This window comes from Nyctibius grandis, chromosome 33 (assembly GCF_013368605.1).
Source record: "Nyctibius grandis isolate bNycGra1 chromosome 33, bNycGra1.pri, whole genome shotgun sequence".
Taxonomy (NCBI): Eukaryota; Metazoa; Chordata; class Aves; order Nyctibiiformes; family Nyctibiidae; genus Nyctibius; species Nyctibius grandis.
The window spans coordinates 3,941,524-3,958,803 of NC_090690.1; the positions used below are offsets into that span (position 1 = coordinate 3,941,524).

Sequence of the window (17,280 nt, forward strand, 5' to 3'; positions counted from 1 at the left end):
GTCCTCACCCCCATAGAGGGGGCGGGCAGGGACCCCCTCTAGGTGACAATGGGGTGACACCCCCCCAGGACCTCCTATAGGTGACAATAGGGTGATCCCCCCCCAGGACCCGGCCCAGGGGACAGGGACGACCCCCCCCTCCTCCTCCTCACCAGCCATTTGGGGGTGAAGGGTGGGGAGGGGGGTCCTGGGGTGAAGCCACCGACCCCCATGTCCCACCCCTGTCCCCAAATGGGGACATTTCTACCCCGCCCAGGTGGGTCCCAGCCCTGGAGCTCAGCCTCGTTAACAGGCTAATTAATTAACATCATTAATAGGGGCTGGGAGATTAGGGGGTGACAAACCCATTTCTGGCGCGGTGGGAATTAATATTTATATTTAATATTTATGATAAATTCTAAGGTGGGGATTAAAGGGGGGGGGGGGGCCCATCCGTCACACCCCAGCGGGGTTCGTTAATGGGGGGAAGTTAATTAGGATGCTGGGGGGGGCAGGCGGACCCCCCACCCCCCGATTTACCGCTGTTTTGCTGCTCCCCCCCCACCCCAGCAGCTAAAAAACACCCCAAAAGAGCATTTTTTTCCCCCAGTTTCACCAGTTCAGGCAACCTCATCCCGCCGTAGAAAAGCCAAGACCCAAAAATATCCGGGGTTGAAAGTCCGAAGAGGGATGAGAAAAGGAGGGGGTGGGGTGGGGGGGGAGAGGCTTTTTGTGCCACAATAAAAAATTGGGGAGGTTGGGGGTGTTTATTCCCGTTGGGGAGGGAAAATAGTTACCGGGACAGCAAAAAAAATGATGGTACGAGGTGAGATGGCATCGGCCTGGGCACGGGCACGGCGCGAGGGAGCGGAGCTTCGGCGGCGAGGGGTGGGCTGAGCTAAACGCTGACGGCGACGTGGCACGGGGGAGCTCGTGGTGGTGGAGCTCCCGGAGCTTGCGGTGCTGGAGCGCGTGGTGCCGTAGTTCCTGGTGCCAGAGCTCTCAGTGTCGGAGCTTACAGTGCCAGAGCTCATGGTGCCAGGGTTCCTGGTGCCACAACTCGTGGTGCCGGAGTTCCTGGTGCCGGAGCACCCAGTGTCAGAGTTCGCAGTGCCAGAGCTCCTGGTGTCAGAGTTTGTGGTGCTGGAGCTCATGGTGCTGGAGCTCGTGGTGCCAGAGTTCGCGGTACTGCAGCTCGTGGTGCTGGAGTTCATGGTGCCAGAGCTCCCGGTGTCAGTTTGTGGTGCTGGAGCTCCCGGTGCCAGAGCTCGTGGTGCCACAGGTTGCAGTGCTGGAGCTCCCGGTGCCAGAGTTCCTGGTGCCAGAGCTCACCATGACCAGAGCTCATGGTGCCAAAGCTTGCGGTGCCAGAGCTCCCAGTGTCAGAGTTTGTGGTGCTGGAGCTCATGGTGCCAAAGCTCCCAGTGCCACAGGTCACGGTGCCAGAGCTCGTGGTGCCAAAGCTCCCGGTGCCAGAGCTCCCGGTGCCAGAGCTCCCGGTGCCAGAGCTCCCGGTGTCAAGAGTTTGTGGTAACGGAGCTCCTGGTGCCACAGCTCACGGTGCCGGAGCTCCCGGTGTCAGAGTTTGTGGTGCCAAAGCTCCCGGTGCCGGTGCTCCCGGTGCCCCAACCTCCCGGGACCCCTCAGGCGTACTCGAGCTGGGCAGAGCCGCATGTCCCGTCGCCCTGGCGCTCGCCCGCCGCCGCGCCCGCCTTCCCCTCCTCGGCGCCGCGGGCAGACATGTAGTCCCGCACCTCGATCTCCATCTTCTTGGCCTTCAGCGCCGCTGCGTGCAGCTTCTCCAGGAAATCCGGCATCCCTGGGGGGAGAGGGTGAGGGGGAGAGGGTGAGGGGGTGAGCGGGAGAGGGACGGGCACCCGCCCCCCCTTACCCCTTCTCCAGCTCCTCAGAGTTTTCTTCCCCCCCTGATTTTTCTTTCCCCCCTCAATTTTATTTTTCCTCATGATTTTTTCAACCTCAATTTTTCTTTCCCCTCCAATTTTTCTTTTCCCCCGTTTTTTCTTTCCCCCAACTTTTATTTCCCCCCCTCAATTTTTTTCCCTCCTGATTTCTCTTTTCCCCCAATTTTTCTTCCCCCCAACTTTTCTTTCCCCCCGATTCTTCTTTCCCCTCAATTTTTCTTCCTCATGATCTCTCCCAACTCTTCCCCCAATTTTTCTTTCCCCTCCTATTTTTTCTCTCCTGATTTTTCTTTCCTCCTCCATTTCCCCCCTCCCTGATTTTTCTTCCCCCTCAATTTTTTTTTCCCCCTTCCACTTTGTTTCCCTCCTGCTCTGCCTTTTCCCCCAATTTTTCTTCCCCTCCTTGATTTCTTTTACTCCACCTTTTCTCTCCTGATTTTTCTCTCCCCCCTCAATTTTTCTTTCCCCCCTTTTCTCTCCCCTCCAATTTTTCTTTTCTCTCGTGATTTTTCCTCCCCCCCCCCATTTTTCTCCCCTCATTTTTCTTTCCCCCCTCGCTCCCCCTGCCCCATTTTTCTTTTCCTTCTCAATTTTAATTTTGCTCCTCAGATCTATTCTGGAAGAGGGGGGCAAGGAGCCAGGCAGAACCTGGGCACATTCTAAGTGACCTGGGAGTCTGTCAGTCACACTAATTAATATTTAATGTCTAAATTAGTGCCTCTGCCTCCAGCATGGCCCCACCTGGAGCTGCTGCTTCTCCCACCGCTCATTTTTATTCTAAAAAAAAATGAGTGTGAAGCGCACAGGGGGCCCTGCACGAGGGTGCCTGAGCTCCAGCTGCCTTTTTAGGTGCATTAAAGAGCAAACTCCGGAAGAAAAGAGGTTTTGGTGGTTGGTGAAACAGGCAGGTGCAAGAAAAAAAAGGGCTGTGTGATGGCTGAGGGTGGTGAATTAACATATTGCAACTGCTGCTCTGCCCCGAGCCACGTGATGGTGAGAGGGGGGGAAAAAAAAACATCACCGCAGGCGACACTTGTGGTTTTATTCCCCTCCCCGGTGAATAAAATGAGAGTTCAAGGTGGCAACAGCCCCTTTTTGTCCTAATTTCACAAGAAAACGGCATGTTCTGCTTCCCCCTGCTCGGAGGGGAGCACTGAACCAGGGGATATCGCAGTGCCACGGGCACCTCGGGCTCTTCCAGGTTTATCTGTGGGCCCAGGTCCTTTAAACGCTGCTTTTTCCCTCCCCGTGTCAAGCCAAGCTCCTCGGGGGGAGTCTCAGCGCAGGCACCAGTCCCTCCACACAAGGAGTTTTCTCCCCTGGTCACTGTAACGGGGAAGAATTTGATTGCAGGAATAGTTCAGAGCAGCCTTGGCTCTGAAGGAAGGAAAAACCAGCTCATTTTATTAAAAATAAAACGAGATCCTGCTGTTTTCTTTCTTTCTGCTTGACTGGAAAGAAGGAGCATCCATGTGCACAGCCCCCCTTCCTCCTCACGGCCAGGACTCCCTCCCCGTGAGCAAGACAGAGCAGCCCAGGGCACCAAAACCACCCCCAAATCCTCCACGTCTCCATTTTTAAGCATCTCCATCTATTTTCTGCCCCACACCGGCGCAGGAAGGGGAGGGCAGGAGCGCCCACGCTCGCCCCAGAGCCAGGAGCTGGAGGAATTTCTCACCAAGGGGTGAATTCTCCCCCCCCAAGAGCTCACTCACCGCTCGAGACCATCCAGCTGACGCAGTAGCGGGGGAACACGGTCTGGGGGTTGTCGCTGTAGGTCAGCAAGTAGTCAAAACCGTTCTGGGAAAGGAGAAGGTGAGTGAGCCATGGGCTAGTTGCCATGGTGGTGTCAGGGCAATGGTTGGACTTGATGATCCCAGAGGGCTCTTCCAACCTCATTGATTCTGGGATTCTTCAGGCTCTGGATACCCTGGGAAGACCCAGTGACACTTTTTCTAAGAGCATTAAGCTCTTGGAACGAGACTTGCGAGGTTTAAGGCTGTTTAAAAGGAGCCTGGTGTGCTCAAGCGGCGTGTTCAGCTCTCCAGGAGCACCACGTTCCTGTGGGAAGTCTCAAGCTACCAGGATAGAGCTTCAAATCCTTCCAGAGCTGCACGTGGATGGGTTTCCCTCATCTTTGGGAAAATAATTTAGCCTGGAGGAGGCTCAGAGGTGACCTTAGTGCAGTCTACAACTACCTGAAGGGAGGTTGGAGCAGGGTGGGAGTCGACCTCTTCTCCCGGGCAACCAGCGACAGGACAAGAGGACACAGCCTCAAGCTTGGCCAGGGGAGGGTCAGGTTGGACATTAGGAAGCATTTCTTCTCAGCAAGGGTCATTAGCCATTGGAAGGGGCTGCCCAGGGAGGTGGTGGAGTCACCATCTCTGGAGGGGTTTAAGACAAGCCTGGACATGGCACTTAGTGCCATGGTCTAGTTGCCATGGTGGTGTCAGGGCAATGGTTGGACTCTATGAGCCCAGAGGGCTCTTCCAACCTCATTGATTCTGGGATTCTGTGAGGTTCATTCTGTGATTCTGTGATAACTCATCCCTCTTTTCCCACTCTTGACCCCAGCTTGGCGCTACACATGATGGCCAGGGAGGTACAGCTCCCCTCGGAGCAGTGGCTGGAGCAGGAGGAACCTCTCATGACAAGCTTTCTGCTCCATTTCCCCCCAAAAACATACCTCATCAAAGGTTTTGTGGGGCCGGATGACCATGTGGGACTCGTAGGCTCTGACCCGAACGTACTCAGGGGCTTCGGGGACGCTGGGATGCTCCACTGCCCTGCAGGGAACGAGAGAAGGGAGCAGCAGATGAGCTCTGGGTACGGACTGAGCATCTACTAGTTGGGAGGTGGGTACTGAGGGAACAAGGTTTTCACCCTGGAGAAGGCGTTTTTGAGCCAGATCCTTGAAGTTTTAACATAGTTTAAAAAAAATCCTCATTAAATTTATACCCAGCCCTCGATTTTATTTGACAGGAGGTGGCAGAGAGATGTCAGCCTGCCAATACCCACCGTGAGACGAGCACCATAACGTTGTTCTCTTTGTCCACGCTGTACCGCCGGACGTACACGTAGTCTCGTGAGTACATGGGGTACTGGGGGAGGGAAAGGACAGGCGTGAACCCCGCCGCTGGCCGCGGGCCCGGGGGAAGGAGGGTCACCAGAGCAGGAAAAAAGGCATCACTCACCGGGAAATGAGTGACCCAGTGAATCACTTCCGAGCCGGTGGCCAAGTCCCTCTCAATTACGTCCAGTTTGATGACCAGCGAGTCCCACTTCTTCCTATATTCAGTGTCCAGCTGGCAAGAGAAGAAAAAAGAGAGGCTGAGTCACACCAAAGCCCAAGAGCGGCGGTAAAGGAAGGCAACCGGCCCTTTTCCTCATCCTGTGGAAACAAGCTGCGTCACCCCCAGGCCTTGTACCAGCAGGAAATTATTAAATACTCGTTAAGTCGCCCGAAGAGGAAGCGCAGGGGCTGGCAGGGCAGGCAGAGAGCGAGCGAGGAGCAGCAACGCGCCGACCCTTCGCTCCCAGCCGAAGCCCATCGCCCTGCTCCCCCCATCTGCACCAGGACGGGCTCCACATCACCTAAATGGTGTAAAGGGAAGAGAATATTCCCCGTTTCTCCACCCCACCCCTCTGGCAGGGGATGGACTTTATTTCTAACGCTCCACACAGCCCTGATTTTGAAGGGGTCTCACCTGCACGTTGAAGAACTGCCTGGGAGTCACGTCAGTGTATGAGCCAAACACTGTGGGAGAGAGAAAGCTTTTAGTCCTGGGTGTGAGTGAGTGTTTCAGTGCAGTGAGACGAGAGGGAAAAGGCACTTTGGAAGGCAGGTGGCAGGGCTGGGAGCCCTCCGGAGGGCTACGGGGGGACGGGATGTGTGGAGAGGGAAGCGAAGGACAATCCCCTTTTTCTTTCCCCCCTGTATCCTACAAACACGGGCCGCAGGAGGCACGTCCCCACCCCGAGGGCTCGGCGCGGGGTAAACAAGCTACACGGGGAGCACCCTGACCTCGGTACTGGTACAAGTGGGTGCCCTTGATCAGCCGCCGCCAGAGCTTGAAGTGTTTCTTGTCCATGATCATCTCCCAGGGCTGCTCCCCGGCCGTCTCCCGTTCCGACCTGGGATACCCGCCCGCGGTGCCGCCCTGGAACAGGCTGGAGATGTTCTCCATGTGCTTCATCTCCTGCGCAGACCTGGTGGGGGGAGATAAAAACCAGAACGATGAGTAACCAAAGCCAGAGACTTTCTGCTACCCATGGAGCCCCACAAGACTGACAAATCCTTCCCAGGCTTCATCTGGAGGGGTTTTGGTGTGGGAAGAGCAGCCTGGGCTCTCCCCTCCTGCCTTGGCACAGCAAACCCACCCCTGCAGCCTTTTTCTTTCATCCTAAGGGTCTTGTGCTTATATATAACCTCCATCCTCAGCCTTTTCATAAAGGGGTTAAAAAAAACCCTGCAGCTGGACACTGGCAACACAGGATTTGTTGTCCTGGCCGAATCGAAGCTGCACAGGATGAAACAAAGTCATGTGGGTTTAAGGAAAAGGAGGATTTTTGGATTGAAGGCCCCGAGGTACGAAGTCGTTGGTAGGATGGAGATTTGGGGCGCAAAAGGAAGCAGGGAGGGAAGGAGAGGGGGGGTCTCCTCCAAGCTGCAGCTTCAGCACCCCCAAAATACAACATTATAGAGTGGAAGGATGGTTTCTCTGCACCTGGAGCCCTCAGCCTCACCCAAGGAGGATCACTCGCTGTCTGCAGCGCTTTCAACCCTCCCGGCGGTGCCTGAAGACATTAATTATATTAAAGTAATTAGCACCGGCCGGAACTAAAGCCCCAATTTGTAACCTGCAAGGCAGGTCTCACCGGTCTGCCCGAATTCATGTTCACCGTCCCTGGAGCTCCCAACCTCCCTCAAGAGCTTCACAGGACAAATGTGATCCACAAAGCCGCCTTCCCCCAGGTTTGGGGGAGAGATGGAGCTGGGAAATGAGGACCAGGAGATGTTTCCGAGCTGGATCATCTCCGTGGAGCAGCTTGGCTGCGGGATGGGACGGGATCCAACTGGGGCAGGGAGCGAAGCAGGGCTCCCCTCTCCCCAAGGAAGGGCTACGGCACCACAACACCCCAAAAACCAAGCCACCCTCACGGTGCTCACCACAAAACCCCCGGCAAGCCCAGCCCTGCACCTTAAACCTGCTCATTTTCAGCTCTAAACTAAGTTAATCCCCAGAGGACGAGGCCCCCGGCCCCGCAGCACAGCCCTCACCTCAGCAGGGGCTCCACGGCCCGGCGCAGCCCGAGGCACCTTCGTTAGGGCTGTCGGTGTCTCAGCACCCCTTGGTTTTACCAAGGGAATAAAAAAAGCCTCCCCCAAAGTTAAATTAAAAGGCGAGTTGGGAGGGGAGAGAAAGACGACACCGAAGCAGGGAGCTATTTTAAACCCCAGGAGCTATGGTGGGGGGGGGGGACGCAGCTCCCAGCCCTTCAACACATGGTTTTATCCTATTTATTTATTTCCACTGTCACTCGGAGCCCGTGTGCGGCCTAATCCCACCTGCCCTGCACAAAATACACCTGCCGTGGAAGAGAGACTTTGCCGAGGGCTTGGTTGCTCCTGCAATTAGGTTGAAGCCTGACGAGCCAGGACGGAGAGTAAAGGATTAAAGGAATAAAGAGGAAGGAAATAATGAAGAGGAATAACAAAAGTGAGCTCTTCCTTGCCTGGTAAAGAGGGATTGGGCTCGAGGAGGCCTTAAATTAAGGCGAGGAGGCTCAAGCCCGCAAGGGATAACCTTGAGCAAGGAAGGACCCGCTCTGTTTTTAATCCCAGGCCTAAGCCCAGCCCTGCTGAGCCCGCTGGAAAGCGGCACACAGGGTTTATCCTCGGTGCTGGCACCCAAAAGGCCACGCGGCGGCTCCTCGTTAGGGAATAAAAGCAGGATTTGGAGCGTGTTCCAGCGCTGGCTGCGCGTAAAGGCGGGGGATCGCCCTAAACAGTTCAGAGGTGTCACGAATCGTGGTGTGAGGGTTGTTTCTCATTAGCTCTAAGATTTAATTAAGCCTTAGATAAGCTACTTAAACAAATACCGGGTGTTTAACACCCACAGGACGGTCTGGTCGAGGCACCCCGGACGCAGAATTTAAGAGAGGGGAAACCCGGCGCTGCCCCGTGGCACCCCGAGCTGCTCATTAAGTTTTAATTACCCTCTCCTGACTCACGCTGGATAATGACACCTAAACGAAGCCCCACGCGCTTCCAGGGCGAACTCAAACAGCAACTCGAAAGGTCAGGGGGGTCCTTCCCTCGTCACCTCATGGGATCAGGGGGCACCGTGTGTGTCCCCAGCGCTGTCCCCCAGGTGTAAATGCTCCGCGCAGCAGCACGAGGGGGGCACCCAGTATGGGGGTGAGGGGGGGCACCCCTTTCTGCAGCACCCCGAGGGAGGGAGGGGTGTAGGGGGCCACCCTGAAACCACCGTGGGGAGGAACACTGATTTGGGGGGTGGAGGGTGCACCCCCAGAGGCCAAGGAAGTGTGGGGGGGGCACAAAGCAGAGAATTGGGGGAGGTAGGAGGGCACCCCAATGCCCCAGCCAATGTGCAGGGGGTGCACCAAGCAGGGACAGGATTTAGGGAACAAAGGGTGCACATCGCCCCCCACAGCACCCCAAAAAAAAGGGCTGGGGGACACTCTGACAGGACAGCACCCAGGGGGAGGATTTGGGGGTGCAGCCTGTGGGGGGGGGAAGGACTTGAGGTGTGCACCCCCAGGTCAACATATGGGGCAGAACCTGGTGGCACCCCCGGGCGGGTTTGTGAGGGCACCCCCAAGGATTTGGGGGGCACCCTGGAGCTTTAGAAATCGGGGTGCACCCCCAGTGATGGGGGACTGGGGGGAGCATCTCTGAAGGGCTTGGCAGGGGCACCCCAAGCCCTAGTGCACCCAGCAAGGGGGGGCACCCCTGAGGATTTGGGGGGCACCCCAGGCCCTACGGAACAGGGGGAGGGCGGGGAGTTTGGGGACCCCAAGCACCGGGGAACCCGGGGCCACCGAGGATTTGGGGGGGCTCTCGGGCCACCGAGGCCAGAGGTGTGGGGGTGTCCCGGTGGGCCGGGGAATTTGGGGACCCCAAGCACAGAGAAGTCCGGTCCCCAAGGATTTGGGGGGCTCCCGGGCCCCCGGTGCCGCACACCCACCGCTGCAGCTCCTCCTCCTCGATGCGCTGCCCGTCCCAGACGAAAACACCGGCCAGAGTCGCCATGAGGCGGCCGGTAGCGGCGAAGGCGGGGCGGCCTCGGAGCAGCCACCACCACCAGCCGCCGCCGCCGCCTCCGCTGCGCCTCGCCCGCTCCGCCGCCCCGTCCCCGCCGCCGCCGCGGTACCAGGCCCACCGGGCCCGCCGCGCCCGCTGCCCCGTCACGCAGCTGCACTGCCGCGCCAGTAGGCCCAGCAGGCCCCGCCGGCCCGCGCCGCCCCCCGCCTGCCCGTGGGGAGCGGGGGGGGCCTCAGCGGGCCCGGGCGGGCGGGGGCCCAGGCGGGCGGCGTGGGCGCAGCGGTAGACGAGGCCGACGAGCGGCCGCCGCGGCTGCAACATGCCGCCGCTCCCACCGCGGGGCCGCCCCGCGGCGCGCTCTGTGGCGTCATCGCTCCGCACCGCCCCGCGATTGGCCGCCCGCCTCACCGCCCCGCGCCGCTATTGGGCGGCGGCGGCGGAGCGCCCGCCCCTGCGCGCGGGCGGGCGGGGAGGGAGGGCGGGCAAGGGCGCGCGGGGCGCCGAGGGGGCGGTGGGCGGAGCCTGGCGTGGGGGCGGGGCTACCGCGGGAGGGGCGGGGCTACCGCGGGAGGGGCGGGGCTACCGCGGGGACACGCCCCCAGCAGCGGGCTGCAGGGCGATGGGTGCGGGCAGGGGGGTTATGGGGGCAATGGGTGCGGGCAGGAGGGTTTTTGGGGTGCAGGCAGGGTGGTTATGGGTGCAGGCAGGGGTGGTTATTAGGGTGCAGGGCAGTGGGTGCAGGCAGGGGGGTTATGGGGGGCAATGGGGGGCAACGGGGTGCAGGCAGGAGGTTATGGGGGGCAATGGGGTGTGGGCAGGGGGGTTACTGGGGTGGGGGGTTATGGGGGGCAATGGGGTGCAGGCAGGGGGGTTATGGGGGCAATGGGGGGCAATGGGGTGTGGGCAGGAGGGTTATGGGGGGCAACGGGGTGCAGGCAGGAGGGTTATGGGTGCAGGCAGGGGTGGTGATTAGGGTGCAGGGCAGTGGGTGCAGGCAGGGGGGTTATGGGGGGCAATGGGTGCAGGCAGGGGGGTTATGGGGGTGCAGTGGGGTACAAAGCAGCAGGCGCAGGGCAGGGGTGTTCACTGGGGTGCCACGGGGTGCAGGGCAGCGGGGTGCAGGGCTCTGGGTGGGGGCAAGGACGGTGATCGGGGCGCAGGGCCGCGGGGTCAGGGCAGGGGTGTTTCTTGGGGCGCAGCGCACGGAGGGGCACCCCCTTTCCGCGACAAAGCGCCCACACACGGCTCTTCGCACCCCTTTTATTTCCTCTAGCGACGGGCAGGGGGGAGCCCCACACCCCACACCCCCGCGGCCCCCACGGAGCCGGGGAGGGACCCGGCGTCACTTGTCTCTTTTTGGGGTGTTTTTTTACAGAAATCCCGTACGTTTATGCACATATTTTACACCCCAGCCCCTCTTGCATATGTCCCCGGCGGGGAACCCCAAACCCTTTCCCAGCCGAACCCTCGGCGGGGGGTTTAGGGGCTGATTTTCCTCCTTCGAGCCTCTCGGGGTGCGGGCAGAGCTGCCCCCGCTTTCACGCCGAAGCTCTTGCATAGCCAGTGCCGCCGGCGCAGGGCGGGGGAGAAGGGGATGAGGAAGAAATAAGTCATAAAAGGGTTCGAGGGATGGGGGAGAACCTACAAGGAGCAGCGTTCCTGTCCTCAAACTCCTTCCCCGCACCGCCGCGCCCTCCGCGGAGCCAGCCGTGAGTTTTTGGGTGCTGGGGTCAGTGCATCCCTGCGGGGGGTTATTTTTTTTCCCCTAAACAGCCCCAAAAAAAACCCCCGCTACCTCCTCCGGGGTGGCTGTGCCGCATCAGCTTCCCCTGGGCTCTCCAGCACCGTTCCTCGAGGTCTGGCGTGTCTTGAGGGGTCTCTTCCCTCCCTTTGCGGAGGGAAACGGGGCGATAAACGAAGAGCAGGAGGGAAAAACAGCGGGACTAAAAGCGGGGTAAAAAGCAGGAGATGAGGGACTTGCATAAAAGCTACGGGCGGAGGCGCCGGCGCGGGCTCGAGCCGCTCGCCGGGAGCTGTCGCTGTGCCAAAGTCTGGATGGATCGTGGCTAAAACCCCCCAGATTTGCTCGGTGAGATGCCACAGGAGCGGGACGCCGACAGCGGAAGAAAAGCTGCTTTGAAACGAGCCCGCGCTGCGCTGCCCGGGGCGTTACGGCGGTGCCAGCCCCCGGGAGCTGGCACCAAAACTGTCACCGTCACTGAAATAAAGTGCAAGACGCCGGCGTGGCGAGGAGGAGGAGCAGAGGGAGCGGCTGGGGGGTCGCTCTGCCTCCCTCCCTCCTGCCGTCCAGCCGTCACCAAGGGCCGTTCCTCCGCCCCCAGCACGCCGCGGCGGGCGTTCCCCCTATATATATATATATAAAAATATATACACACACGTGTCACACCTTCCTCTGGGTGTAGGTTACACCTCGGTGGAGGAATCCGGCAGAATTTCCCCCTCCTTCCTGGCACAGGGTGGGGAAGAGTGGATCCCCCCGCCCCTCGTGCCGGGGAGAAGCTGCGTAGAGGAGGGGGGTGACGCCGTCGTTTCGGCCAGCCGAGCCGGTGCGGGGTTAAAAATCACGCCGTGGAGTTCATAAAATAAGGGATGGGAAGAAAAAGTCGATGGTCTGACCCCAAAAGTTCTTTCCTCTGCGTGGGAGAGCTCGGAAGAGCGAAGGAGGCGCCGAGGAGGTGAGGTTTGGGGTGGGAGGACGCCCCGAGGGTGCCCACGTCAGGGGGTGTAGGCCGGCGGCGGCTGGAATTGGTTGATGACTTCGTACTCGGCCGGGTACGGTTCGTTCTCCTCCATCTCGGACAGCAGCTCCAGGGCTTGCTCCTCCTCCTCGGTGGGGTAGTGCCGCAGCAGGTTGGCGGCGGTGGCGAGGATGGAGGCTCCCCCGGCGCCCGCCACCAGGTAAAAACTGACGGCGAAGGTGACGTAGACTTGGGAGCCGTGGTACTTCTTGTGCTGCTGCTGCTGGGCCAGGATGAGCTCGGAGGCCCAGTAACAGAACCCGATGACGGTGGCACACTGCAGGACTGAGAAAGAGATCAGAGAGACGTGAGCAGCCAGGAAGAAAATAAATTGTTTAATTATTTCATGGTTAATCCAGCAAAGGGATTGCCAGCGGTTTAAGCAGGCAGAGTGTGAAAGCCTGTGGTAAAAGGAGGTGGTGGATGCCCAAAATCTGGCCTGAGAGAGGGGAAAAATGAGGTGGAGGATCCCAGGCTGAGAGGGAACGCGTCCAGCAACACAAACCAGAGCCAAAGGGGTTTTTTTAGTGGCGAGGACAAACCGGTGCTCAGTGCTGGGGGCAGGCTGACAGCTCGGGACTGTCCCTGAGCCGCTCAGGTCTGAGGCGGGTAATTCTGCCAGGGATAAGGGATGTTAAAGCTCCTTTGACCTCAGGAGCCAGAAAAAAAATGACCTTCCTCCTCAGCAAGGCGCTAGGGGATCTGTTTGAAAAACAAGACCTGTTAGGAGACACTTAATGTTCATCCTCAACCTCTTTCCCCCAAGATTTAACACCAGTTTTAGCTGGGTGAGGCTTCTGTCGCCCTCCAGACTCAAAACGCTGCGAAGGGGAAGCCACAGCTCTGAACCAGAGGCTGAAAAAAACCCTTTGGGGTTTTTTTTCCATCCCTTTGAGGATCAGAGATATAAAAAAAGACACCCAGGTTTTTCCTCTGACACAGCCACCGCTGCCGGTGGGGGTTTTACCTGTGAGGATGTGAGCGAAGGCGTAGCGGCGAGTGATCTTTAACGCCGGGTGTTTGGGCCCGAAGACGTCCAGGAGGAAAGCGGAGAGGCTGCAGATGATTCCCAGGAAGCAGAAGGCGGCGATGACCCGGAGCAGCAGGACGGTCTGCGGGTTCATGCAGTAATCTGCGAGGGGAGGAGGAGAGGCAGGCGCTGAGCACCCAAAACCTTCTCTTTTCCACCCAAAACCTCTTTTCCACCCTAAAACCTCCTCTTTTCCACCCCAAACCTCCTCTTTTCCACCCCAAACCTCCTCTTTTCCACCCAAAACCTCCTCTTTTCCACCCCAAAACTCCTCTTTTCCACCCAAAACCTCCTCTTTTCCATCCCAAAACCTCCTCTTTTCCACCCCAAAACCTCCTCTTTTCCACCCAAAACTCCTCTTTTCCACCCAAAACTCCTCTTTTCCACCCAAAACTCCTCTTTTCCACCCCAAAACTCCTCTTTTCCACCCCAAACCTCTTTTCCACCCCAAAACTCCTCTTTTCCACCCCAAAACTCCTCTTTTCCACCCAAACCTCCTCTTTTCCACCCCAAAACTCCTCTTTTCCACCCAAAACCTCCTCTTTTCCACCCCAAAACTCCTCTTTTCAACCCTAGAACTCCTCTTTTCCACCCAAATCACTCACTAGACAGAAAACTGCCATCACGACACCCCCTGCTCCGATCCTGCCCCTTTGGGGTTTAACAGCACAGCTCTGGACAGAGACCAGGGCGCTTTTAATTAGTCTCTAGCAAACGAACCGCCTTTATACAGCAGCAATCAGCCTGGTCGCGTTATTTCACTTTACAAACGATTATTGCAAGGGAAATTAAAGCCAAATAAACACAGCAAAGCAGCTGAGAGAGAAAAGCGAACGAGAGGAGGGCATAACCCCCGATCCAAGCACGCGTGGGCTCTGCCCGTCCATAACCTGGGCCGCAGCTGGCACTGGGGGTATCAGGAGGGTCAATGTCACCCCCTCTGGCTTCCAGGTCCCTCCAGTGAGGTGGTGGGGAAAGGAAGGAAGGAAAGGGGCTCTGGTGGCTTCCCCCGCTGCGAGCCACCAGCCATTTTAATAAATAAAGCCAAGCGTTAATTTAATATTGTTAATAATTTAATAATTATTAATTTAATATTGCGATACGGAGTCGGAAACGAGTTGCAGGCACATGGCTCTAACTCTGTCCGTGCCAGGGGGGGACACACACAACTAAAGGCACACGGGTGGGGGGCTCTCCCTGTGCCGTGGCGGCTGTGGGGACGGAGGGAACCGGGAAAGCAGAAACACGTAACGCAGCTGGGGGTGAGGATTCGGGCGCCTGTTTGCTCAAAAAATAAGTTGGGAACAAGGTTTTTGTGCTTCTCTCGTTCCTGATTGAGTTAACGGCACCGGAGCTGCTCGGGCAGGGGGGTGAGGCCCCTTGCGCCGCTGGTAAGTGCAAACACGTGTTTATTGTTGATATTTGGAGTGGAATTTGGAGCCCCGAAGGGTTTTAGTGCTGAAATGGGGAAAAAACATCTCGTTTTGGTGACGTTGGAAAGCACAAACCTTTATTAATCACGTTTATTAATCACGTTTATTAATCACCTTTATGAAGAGGGGTAGGAGGGCGGCTGGGGCCTGGAAGCGGCTGGGGCAGCGGTGGGGACGGCGTGCGGCCCAGGTGAGGCCCGGAGCCCCCCGAGAACAGGCCGCCCCCCGCCCCGCGCCCACCGGGCCCGAGCACCGGGGAGGGGGGAACACACACACGCACCGGGCCGGGCCTCACCTCGCAGCAGCTCGGGGTCGACGTAGCCCAGTACATCGGCGACGCCCAGCTCCTGCCGGGCGCAGGTGCCGCCGTGGATGCGGAGCCAGGCGGGCTCGGCCAGCGCCGTGCAGAGCGCCGTGATGGAGAGGGCCCCCGGGAGCGCCGAGGCCAGGCTGCGCTCCGGCTGCTTGGGCAGGCCGCTCCCCGGCGCTCCCCCCCGCCGCCGCCGCCCGCCGGGCAGCCCCGGCCCACCCGGCGTGTACATCCCGCCCCGCCGCCGCCGCCGCGCTCCGGGCCCACCGACGGCACCTCAGCCCCGGACCCGGCCACCGCCACCGCCCCGCTTCCGGTTTGTGCCGCTTCCGGTTCCGGCGCGCTGACGTCACGGCGCGTCCCCGGGAGCGTCGCCATGAAGGAGGCGTTGGAGCTGCTGTGCCGCGTACCGGGACATCCCGATTCCCGGTGCTGGTTCCTGGCCTGGAGCCCCGGCGGCGGCCTGCTGGCCTCGTGCGGCGGGGACCGCCTCGTCCGCCTCTGGGCGCGGGAAGGTGCGCGGGGGGGCGGGGTCAGGGAGGGAACGGAGGAGGGGGCGGGGCCTGAGGGGCTGTGTGGGAGGGGCGTGTTGCAGGAGGGGGCGGGGCTTGGGGCAGGGGGCGTGGCCTGTCCCTGCAGGGGGCGGGGCCTGATCCTGCAGGGGGCGGGGCCTGATCCTGCCCCCCCCAGGGCAGGGCTGGGCCTGCCGGGCGGTGCTGGGCGAGGGGCACCAGCGCACGGTGCGCAGGGTGGCCTGGTCGCCCTGCGGCTCCTACCTGGCCTCCGCCAGCTTCGACGCCACCACCTGCATCTGGAAGAGGCAAGAGGATGGCTTTGAGGTGAGACCCCCCCCCCCAGAGACCCTACCCACCCCCCCACACCCCCCTATAGCCCCTTCCTCTCCCCCCCACAGTGTGTCACCACCCTGGAGGGACACGAGAACGAGGTGAAGTCGGTGGCCTGGGCTCCCTCCGGCACCCTGCTCGCCACGTGCAGCCGAGACAAGAGCGTCTGGGTCTGGGAAGGTGAGGGGAGCTGGGGGGGGGCGGTGGGGAGCAGCCCCCCACCCCAGGGGCTGGGAAAAGGGTGGGGGGACGGTGAAGGGCTGCCCCCCCCACAACCTCCCCGTAAGAGTTTTCTCTCCGCAGTGGACGAGGAGGAGGAGTACGAGTGTGTGAGCGTCCTCAACTCCCACACGCAGGATGTCAAGCACGTGGTGTGGCACCCCAGCCAGGAGGTGAGAACTGGGGGGGGGATACGCTGGGGTTTGCCACCCCCAGACCCTACCCCAGCACTGGGAACGGGATTGGAGAGCGGTGAACTGGTCCTATTCTGGCTCCACTAACCTCAGACTGGGAAGGAAGGGCAGCTCCATGGGTGCAGGCAGCTCCATGGGTGCAGGCAGCTCCTGGTTGATCCTCTGCCCTCCCTCAGCTCCTGGCCTCGGCCAGCTACGACGACACGGTGAAGCTGTACCACGAAGAGGAGGACGACTGGGTGTGCTGCGCTACGCTGGAAGGCCACGAGTCGACGGTGTGGAGCGTGGCCTTCGACCGCAGCGGCGAGCGCTTGGCTTCTTGCAGCGACGACAAGACGGTGCGGATCTGGCGGCGGTACGAGCCGGGGAACGAGGAAGGTGAGGCTGCCAGCCCATCCTGCCGTGCCGCAGGGGCCTTCTTCTCAGCAAGGGTCATTAGACATTGGAAGGGGCTGCCCAGGGAGGGGGTGGAGTCACCATCTCTGGAGGGGTTGAAGAAAAGCCTGGACATGGCACTTAGTGCCCTGGTCTAGTTGCCATGGTGGTGTCAGGGCAATGGTTGGACTCGATGAGCCCAGAGGGCTCTTCCAACCTCATTGATTCTGGGATTCTGTGACCTGCTGGGGACGAGAGCGGGCAGGGAGGTGACATTAATCCCTCCCCTCGCAGGGGTGGCCTGCAGCAGCACCGACCCCACCTGGAAATGCATCTGCAACCTCTCTGGCTACCACACGAGGACCATCTACGACGTGGCGTGGTGAGTGGAGGTGGCAGCGGCTCCGCTTCTCTCCCGGCGTGCAGCGTGGGTGACCCCGCTCGGGCGCTGTCCCCTCTTCTAGGTGCCACCTCACCGGGGCGTTGGCGACGGCCTGCGGCGACGACGCCATCCGCGTCTTCGAGGAGAGCGCGGCCTCCGACCCGCGGCAGCCCACCTTCGGCCTGGCCGCTCACGTGCCCCGCGCCCACTCGCAGGACGTCAACTGCGTGGCCTGGCACCCCAAGGAGCCGGGGCTGCTGGCGTCCTGCAGCGACGACGGCGAGATCGCCTTCTGGAAGTACCAGCGCCCCGAAGGCTGTTGAGGGCTTCGATCCTCTCGGGTGTCCCCCCAGGACTTGGTTCTCCTCCTCCTTCTGTCCCAATAAATCTCAGCTCTCCAGGCCAAAACCTCCAGCTCTTCCTTTCGGTGCCAGCGCAGGGGTGTAGGTGCTCCCCGGGGTGCTGGAGGAGGGGGTGCAGGACAGGCCCCCCCCAGGGAGCTGATTTGATGCTTCCTGGTGAAGCACAGCCTAAGGGGACACAT

At 60.1% G+C, this 17,280-nt stretch overlaps 3 protein-coding genes across 3 annotated transcripts; 1 reads left to right on the plus strand and 2 right to left on the minus strand.

The window, feature by feature from the left end:
* Positions 1-727: 727 nt before the first annotated feature.
* Positions 728-9,532, minus strand: STARD7 (StAR related lipid transfer domain containing 7). The gene is made up of 8 exons (XM_068421528.1): positions 9,113-9,532; positions 5,926-6,110; positions 5,609-5,658; positions 5,096-5,206; positions 4,920-5,002; positions 4,588-4,687; positions 3,617-3,701; positions 728-1,798 (listed from the first exon to the last, which is right to left on the minus strand). The coding sequence occupies exons 1-8, from the start codon at positions 9,508-9,510 to the stop codon at positions 1,623-1,625; spliced, it is 1,188 nt and encodes a 395-aa protein (XP_068277629.1). The 5' UTR covers positions 9,511-9,532; the 3' UTR covers positions 728-1,622.
* A 903-nt stretch (positions 9,533-10,435) lies between these two features.
* On the minus strand, positions 10,436-14,953 carry TMEM127 (transmembrane protein 127). The gene is made up of 3 exons (XM_068421480.1): positions 14,707-14,953; positions 12,916-13,080; positions 10,436-12,233 (listed from the first exon to the last, which is right to left on the minus strand). The coding sequence occupies exons 1-3, from the start codon at positions 14,951-14,953 to the stop codon at positions 11,926-11,928; spliced, it is 720 nt and encodes a 239-aa protein (XP_068277581.1). The 3' UTR covers positions 10,436-11,925.
* A 110-nt stretch (positions 14,954-15,063) lies between these two features.
* CIAO1 (cytosolic iron-sulfur assembly component 1) lies at positions 15,064-17,144 on the plus strand. Its single transcript, XM_068421485.1, has 7 exons — positions 15,064-15,236; positions 15,412-15,560; positions 15,635-15,746; positions 15,870-15,958; positions 16,156-16,357; positions 16,649-16,736; positions 16,819-17,144. The coding sequence occupies exons 1-7, from the start codon at positions 15,098-15,100 to the stop codon at positions 17,057-17,059; spliced, it is 1,020 nt and encodes a 339-aa protein (XP_068277586.1). The 5' UTR covers positions 15,064-15,097; the 3' UTR covers positions 17,060-17,144.
* Positions 17,145-17,280: the final 136 nt, after the last annotated feature.

Coding starts and splice junctions, on each gene's coding strand:
- STARD7 (XM_068421528.1), bottom strand. CDS start 9,510: ATGTTGCAGCCGCGGCGGCCGCTCGTCGGCCTCGTCTACCGCTGCGCC. Junction 5,003..5,095: donor ACTGGGTCACTCATTTCCCG/GTGAGTGATGCC, acceptor TCCCTCCCCCAG/TACCCCATGTACTCACGAGA. Junction 3,702..4,587: donor CCCACAAAACCTTTGATGAG/GTATGTTTTTGG, acceptor CTCCTTTCCCAG/AACGGTTTTGACTACTTGCT.
- TMEM127 (XM_068421480.1), bottom strand. CDS start 14,953: ATGTACACGCCGGGTGGGCCGGGGCTGCCCGGCGGGCGGCGGCGGCGG. Junction 13,081..14,706: donor CGACCCCGAGCTGCTGCGAG/GTGAGGCCCGGC, acceptor CTCCCCTCGCAG/ATTACTGCATGAACCCGCAG. Junction 12,234..12,915: donor CTTCGCTCACATCCTCACAG/GTAAAACCCCCA, acceptor TCTCTTTCTCAG/TCCTGCAGTGTGCCACCGTC.
- CIAO1 (XM_068421485.1), top strand. CDS start 15,098: ATGAAGGAGGCGTTGGAGCTGCTGTGCCGCGTACCGGGACATCCCGAT. Junction 15,959..16,155: donor TGTGGCACCCCAGCCAGGAG/GTGAGAACTGGG, acceptor GCCCTCCCTCAG/CTCCTGGCCTCGGCCAGCTA. Junction 16,737..16,818: donor ACCATCTACGACGTGGCGTG/GTGAGTGGAGGT, acceptor CCCCTCTTCTAG/GTGCCACCTCACCGGGGCGT.